At 37.3% G+C, this 7,630-nt stretch overlaps 1 protein-coding gene across 1 annotated transcript; it reads right to left on the bottom strand.

The window, feature by feature from the left end:
* Positions 1–1,100: 1,100 nt before the first annotated feature.
* Positions 1,101–4,789, bottom strand: LOC129573136 (glucose dehydrogenase [FAD, quinone]-like). The gene is made up of 6 exons (XM_055453403.1): positions 4,415–4,789; positions 4,079–4,129; positions 3,893–3,981; positions 3,653–3,798; positions 2,257–3,572; positions 1,101–2,187 (listed from the first exon to the last, which is right to left on the bottom strand). Exons 1-6 carry the CDS (start codon positions 4,566–4,568, stop codon positions 2,078–2,080), a joined length of 1,866 nt encoding a protein of 621 aa, XP_055309378.1. The 5' UTR covers positions 4,569–4,789; the 3' UTR covers positions 1,101–2,077.
* Positions 4,790–7,630: the final 2,841 nt, after the last annotated feature.

Here is a 7,630-nt window from a genome sequence, read left to right on the forward strand (position 1 = left end):
AAATCAAATTGTTTGATTCGGGATTTTAGAATTCGGGAAATTTGTAATTCGGGAATACAAAAATTCTGTGCCGGTATTCTACGACTTTCCGACAAAATCGTTCGGAATTATTTTTTTCGTACATAAGACCATATTGGAGTGAAAGAGAGAGATTCCACTTTTTTTCAACGGTCCACCAGAATTATTCCGATAATTCAAGGAAGAGTGAAATGTGTGAGAAATAATTCCGGTGGACCGCTGAAAAATAGTGGAATCTCTCTCTTTCACTCCAATATGGTCTTATGTACGAAAAAAATAATTCCGAACGATTTTGTCGGAAAGTCGTAGAATACCGGCACTGGATAATTTTTCCGGGAAAAGACTCTTCGGGAAACAAAATTTTCGGGATTTTTGTTTCGGGAAAAAGTTGTTCCGGGAAATCGTTTTCGGAAAATAGCGAGCGAGAGTGAAGGTTCGGTGCACGGTGCTGACGCTTTGGGGCTATTTTAAATGGGAACTGTCAAGAAACCGCAGTGTTGATATTCATATTCTATGAAGTTACGAAAATGAAGTTGTGCTGAATTTAATTCTGTTAACTCTATTTACTATTATACGACCATTCCACACGAAATCGACCAAGAATTGGATCGACCCTCTCCGAATTGGCTGAAAATAAGAAATTCAAATTCCGTGTATTGACCATTCAATTTTTTGATCATATCTTATTTTTCAGCGTTTTTGTGGAAAAAATGGTCGAAAATGGCCTCTTTCGATGTTTTGATCTGAGAAAACTGCTATTTTTTCGTCAAAATACATGAAAATATGAACACTTGAACATCGGTTTACCTATAAATTTGGTCTGAAATCGACATTTCTCCATAAAACAAGCGAATGGTCAAAATCCGCATACGAAATCACAATTATGGCATAGAAAACTCACCTACGGTGGCCTAGTATGAGTCTATTTCCATGTAATTTTGAACGGAGAATTGATTTAGACTTATCTCAATTCTGTTTCATGAGCCTAAAATGCCGAAAAATGGCCCTGTTCCATCTTATGTTTTCAACTCGCCATATTTTATACAGAAAATCACTTTTTCTACTTCAAAAATGCCTTATTCTGCGTTCCAACATCAATAACTTTTATTTTTTGAAGAAATAAACCAAAATATACCAAATTCTTTACTCAATTCAGAGTTTTATGTGTAAAATCTTCATTTTGAGTGAATTTTCCAATGAAAAAGTCGATTTGATACCAAATTATAAGCAAATGGATATATTATTGTTCATAGACCCCCATTATTTTTCAAAAATAATAGCAGTTTTTCTACATAAAAGTATCAAATTATGCATATTTTAGGTACATCCCCGACAAAATAACCTTTTTTTGGACCAGGATCTACTTTCCGAGGCCAAATACAAAAAATTGAATGGTCAATACACGGAGTTTGAATTTCTTATCTGAAGCGGCGCGACATGGACCATCTTTTGACGAGAAATAAACATGTCAAAAAACACCACTCTTTTGAGATATTTCACTTTTAGTACTTTGACTCCATTTTTGGAGGCCCCAATGGGGTCAAATTGGGTAGGTGACTTCGCAATTTTTGTAGCCCCATCAATTATCTTTCCAACGGTACCAATGATTTGGTAATGTGTCAACTACTTCTTAGTTAGTTTTCAGTTGGCACAAACCCTTTTTTCGATTTTTTCAATTTTTCGAAAAATTTACACTGGGTGAACTCAAAAATGTGGGCCACTTACAGGCCTAAGATTTTGGTTTTCTCATTTTCTACCGAAAACAAGACTCCAAGCAAATTTTCAGCCAATTCGGAGAGGGTCGATCCAATTCTTGGTCGATTTCGTGTGGAATGGTCGTATAATTTTTCAATTTCGGGAAATTGAATTTCGGGATTTTTTTTCGGAGATTTGATTTTCGGGATTACATTTTCTGGAAAATCATATGTTCGGGAAAAAAAGTATGCGGGATTTTTTTTCGGGAAATTGTCTTCCCGAAAATTGGCATTTTCGGGATTCAGTTTCGGGAAAAAAATCTTTCGGGAAAAAGTATTTTAGGGAAATGGTGCGGCAATCAAAATTACAGCTCCGTCTTTGGTTTCTTGGCATAGTCTTCTTTAATAAAATCAGCTCCGCGTTCGCCTATGTAAATGGCGGCAGCATTTGTATTGGCACTCACTATCTCGGGCACTGAAAAGAGAAAAAGCATCATATAATTTAATAACACATTTGTGTGTGACTCAGTTGCAAATGACTTACTGATTCCAGCATCGATTTGTCTCAATCGTTTCACACCGCGAACATTTAGCCGTGAATCTACAACGCCATCTGAATCAGACATTCTGCTGGTGCCAACTGGATGATAAAGTGTTGAGCTAAAATGCTTAATATAACAGCGTAAATAATCGTCGGACTTAAATTCGAATTTATCACATTCTTTCAACGGCAACTTCAGAAATTCGCCCTCATGTTTGCGATAAGTGTCGGTATTCTCGAAAGAGATTTGCTGTTTCACGGCACGTAACATTGTAATCATATCCTCTTCATTGCTGAAGTATTTTGGCACAATACGTGGCTTATCTTTCGGCGAAGACGATTTCAGTTCGATGAAACCTGTTGATTGTGGCTGCAAAAGTGTTGTCTTTATAATTACAATGTCAGCTTTTGAATTCGCTTCGAGTATTGCCTTTTCAATGGTTTCATCGTATTTTTTCAATTGCAGATGCGGTTTGAGTTTCCAGGAATTTTGTTCCAACATCTGAACATGGAATTCAATATCCGGTTCGCCGGTTCCATTTTGTGTGTTGAGCATGGCAATCAGTTGTGACGCTCCTAAACTCGTGAGCGGACCTTTGTTGTGAATGGCCAAATTGTAAATGGCGTCCAAAGCATCGGTCGGTGACACTTTGGTCGGTGATGAACGATGAAATTGGAAGTGGATCGCTGTGGAAATGTGATCCAATAGATTTTTACCTACTGGAGCATCCTGTTTCACTTTGATATTATGTTTTTCAAGATGTTCTTTCGGTCCGACGCCAGACAACATCAAAATTGGGGGACTCGAAACTGCACCGGCCGATAAAATCACTTCTTTTTTATTTGTTGCTCGTAGCAATTGTTCGTCTTTGTACAAAAATTCTACTCCAGTCGCCACATTTTCCTCATTGATCAGTATTTTTTGGACGTGCGCATGTTTCACAATGTGTAAATTGGATCGGTTTTTGGCCGGAACCAAATATGCCTTGGCTGTACTTTGACGACGACCATTCGACACGGTTGCCTGAGCGTTTACATATCCCAAAGTGTCATCGGCATTAATATCGTCCACGAATTTTATGCCATGTTCTTGAGCAGCTTCAATCAAAATTTTCGACATAGGATGTAATTCGCCGTAAAAATCGACGGCTAACGGACCTTTGTCACCGTGAAATTTCCCATTCCGATATTTAACAAAGTCTGGATTTTGATTTGCTTCGGATCTTTTCATGTATTTCAATGCATGCTCCCAGTCCCAAGTTGGATTTCCCAATTCAGCCCAACGATTATAATCACGTTCCGTTCCACGCACATAAAACCTAAAATCAAATACCGTCATTCGTTTTTATTTTACTATTGTGATCACTAAGTAGGTAAAACGGCTAAAAAACTCTCTCACATGGCGTTGGTTGCTGAGGATCCACCTAGTGTCTTTCCACGTGGCCAAAAACAACCATGCTGTTGAGCCAAACATGCTGAATCTGATTCGGCATAGAATTCCCAGTCACTTTGTGTCTTTTGGATTGCCTCGTAAAGACTAGGCACCTACAAATGTAACAAATTGAAACGAATTTTTTGTCACGTTTTTTTTGCCAGATAGTTAGATGATGTAGAAGGAAATAATTTGATTTATAATTACCTCAGATTCAATTGGTGGATCGCCTCCAGCCTCTAATAATAAAACTTTCCAGTCTGGGTTTTCACTCAGTCGGCTCGCAACAACGGATCCTTATTAAATAAATATATTCATTTACAAATATATTTATAAAATTCACAAAATAATTAATTGTTTCCTTCCAATTAGCTTGAAGCTAATTACGCCTACCTGATGATCCAGACCCAACCACAATGAAGTCATACGTTAAGTCGTTATTTTCTTTGAAAAAAATAAAATCGAAATGTTTATATCAGTATTGACTCACATGGTGTTGACGTAATTTGATAGCTTATTTAAAGTGAAACATGCAAATGCCATGTGAATCGAATTCAGTGACAACTTGATGCGCTTGAACAATTTAAAATTGATCAAATGTGTCCATTTAAAACTAGTCGTTGGTTCAAACTAACAAAATTGCACAAATGTCAGATTTTTCAAATGTCATATGATCAAATCACGAAAATTCACACAATCACACGCAAACAAACATACACGCACACACACCTGTCGCAGATAGCTTCTCTCCGTAATCCTCCGGCCAGAAATCGGGTGGTGAAATGGAACATTGTGCTGCTAACAATGTTTGTATCAATAATCCAAATAGTTGATTTGCAGCCCCGACACTTTGTGCTGCACATTGTGGTGCTAACCCGTCCATTTTTACACTATTTCTGTTTAAAAGCTACTTTTAAAAAACTGCAAACGAATGCACAGCACAAATCTATACACTTGTTTACTGTTCTAATCATGAAGTGGATGTGCTGGCGTAGAGTGTTTGTCGAGTTATTTTATTCCATGTTGAAGTGTTTAATTGATTTACGACTCAAATATTAGATAGACAATTATCGCATTTCAATGTGTGCCGCATACATTGTAATATTCTGTGAGTGCCACTAAAAAATATCAACACTCATCTAGTGCGTGAGACGCATGGTCTCATTTAGTGAGTAAGACGCATGCGGATGAGATGAATCAAAGCTAAAGAGAAGCAGGCAACTCCATACGAACGAACGATATAGCGCGCATACATTTCGTCACTCCGTCGATAGAATACGGACACAAACACAAACACAAACACGTAGTACCCATTGACTCTATGTTCTAGTTGCGCGCTTCCCTTTCGCTTTGCTTCATCCCATCCGCATGCGTCTCACTCACTAAATGAGTGACCATGCGTCTCACGCACTAGATGAGTGTGGATATTTTTTTAGTGGCACTCACCGAATATTACAATGTATAGTGTGCCGTATGTGTGCGTGTGTATGTTTTCTTACCTATCGAGCTGGCGACCAGTATCACATTAATTTCCACTTGGGAAGTTACAAAACGCCTGAACTTGACACCCTTTATTTGTAAATGCTTCGCATGTCATTGAACTAACCATGCAGTGAAATTCGTTTTTTTTTTCTGCTTTCGTATCACTTGACCAACATTTGTTCGCCGAAATTCTAATTGCAAGTCACTTACAACTAAATGAATTTGCAAAATTATGCCTATGCACATGATCGATTTATATTTACCGGTTTCATGCTCCATTTATAACGCGCCAAACGCATCAACAAGTAAATATCGATGATTTATACAAGAACCAAAGTATATTCATTTCCATTAATATCTGTGATGTCAAACTCATTTGACATATTTCGGGACGCACTCCTTAGAATATAGAGACGGTTTGAATATTGAAAATCGCAGATTTCGCCAGGTTAGAAAAAAATACTAAGCAATGTTTTTGCTTTCAAAAATCATTTCTTCTTCGACCAAATTCTGAGCACAACTTGACAGCGATTCCGCGGTGATTATGAGTTTAATATGCATGAACATCTTGAAGAAGCAACGCAATCAAGTAAATCTTTTTGTGCCAAAGCCTCCCCACCTTTTCTCTCAAAGTCATAAATTTTTTCGCCTAAAGCCATTTCAGAGACTTTTTATCCCAAATTGATGAAATCCGAATACACCCAGGAATCGTTCACTGAATAGTTCGACGTCAACTATCGCATATCTTCCGACATAGTGCGTTTTTGAAATGAACATTTTGGAATGAAAAGTAGGCCCTTTTGGGCCAAAACACTCCACTTTTCCTTCCAAAGTCAATGACTTTTTCACTTGATGTAGCGACATCTGTAGTGAAAATTCATTTGTTCGTCTCCATTGGGTATGTTTCGTCTTGTTTACTTCGACATTTCTTTGCAACAGATATTAATGGAAATGACTACACAAGTGTTCGAACGTGTGGCATAGTGCCACTATCTGTAATCAACGATTTGATTTCGTTTTTCTTCATTTGATACGATTACAGTCGGCGATTAGATTACATTGAAGTTGCACTTCGGATTACCTCGGAACGTGTGGATTTAATAATACAGCAAAGATGAACAATGAGTCAATTTGTTTGAGACATATTTATAGCAAATATGGAAATATTGAGAAAATAATCGGCAAAACGAATATCATATACGAAGTAGTACGGTCATAGTGGGATTTTGTGTATGTGTGGAATGGAGTGAACTAAGTTGGTCTGCGTGCGTTTGGAAGCTAACTGAAGAGCTGTCGCATTCACAGGAAAGAGATACAGACAACCGATAACAGTGCTTATAATTTTTCAATCTCGAACATTGTGAAGTAGAATTGAAGCAGCTCCAAATTGAATGTGTTATTAAGGTGAGACAAGAGACAAAGCCAACGGTGTTGTGTTCACACAGCGCCAAAACTTATCTTATCGTAAATTATTTTCTCTGTTTTTCAACCTCTTTTATTCATGTGATTTTGTTATTGTCTTATTCCCTTTACAATTCATTATCACTAAAGTGGCGTATGTTATACTCTAGCCGCATTTCAATGATGCGAAAACGAATCTGAAGGGCTCATTACGGATTCTCCTTTGAAATTTACAAATCGTCAATAAAAATGACAAAACGGCAATAAAATCGACAAAAAAATTCAACAAAATCGACAACAAATCGAAATAAAATGTAACAAAACAATCAATAAAATTAACATTACGTCCAATGAAATTGCCAGATTGAGAAAATAATTTTGACAATATAGGCAATAGAATTGCCAAATTAGAAAATAAATCTAGCTTGTACAGTCTACAGTATGGTGTACTCGCGCGCTCATTCTTGTGAAACTACTCACCGTTGTTAACCATACCATTTTTCATTTCAAAATAGATAGAAATGATTCAATAAAGAATTTTCGGGATTTTCGGGAAATCAAATTGTTTGATTCGGGATTTTAGAATTCGGGAAATTTGTAATTCGGGAATACAAAAATTCTGTGCCGGTATTCTACGACTTTCCGACAAAATCGTTCGGAATTATTTTTTTCGTACATAAGACCATATTGGAGTGAAAGAGAGAGATTCCACTTTTTTTCAACGGTCCACCAGAATTATTCCGATAATTCAAGGAAGAGTGAAATGTGTGAGAAATAATTCCGGTGGACCGCTGAAAAATAGTGGAATCTCTCTCTTTCACTCCAATATGGTCTTATGTACGAAAAAAATAATTCCGAACGATTTTGTCGGAAAGTCGTAGAATACCGGCACTGGATAATTTTTCCGGGAAAAGACTCTTCGGGAAACAAAATTTTCGGGATTTTTGTTTCGGGAAAAAGTTGTTCCGGGAAATCGTTTTCGGAAAATAGCGAGCGAGAGTGAAGGTTCGGTGCACGGTGCTGACGCTTTGGGGCTATTTTAAATGGGAACTGTCAAGAAAC

The sequence above is a fragment of the Sitodiplosis mosellana genome, unplaced genomic scaffold (genome assembly GCF_009176505.1).
Source record: "Sitodiplosis mosellana isolate CC-2019 unplaced genomic scaffold, AAFC_SMos_1.0 Smas_scaffold_5950, whole genome shotgun sequence".
Classification (NCBI taxonomy): domain Eukaryota; kingdom Metazoa; phylum Arthropoda; class Insecta; order Diptera; family Cecidomyiidae; genus Sitodiplosis; species Sitodiplosis mosellana.

Coding starts and splice junctions, on each gene's coding strand:
- LOC129573136 (XM_055453403.1), bottom strand. CDS start 4,568: ATGGACGGGTTAGCACCACAATGTGCAGCACAAAGTGTCGGGGCTGCA. Junction 4,130..4,414: donor AGAGAAGCTATCTGCGACAG/GTGTGTGTGCGT, acceptor TTTTTTTCAAAG/AAAATAACGACTTAACGTAT. Junction 3,799..3,892: donor ATCCACCAATTGAATCTGAG/GTAATTATAAAT, acceptor TTACATTTGTAG/GTGCCTAGTCTTTACGAGGC.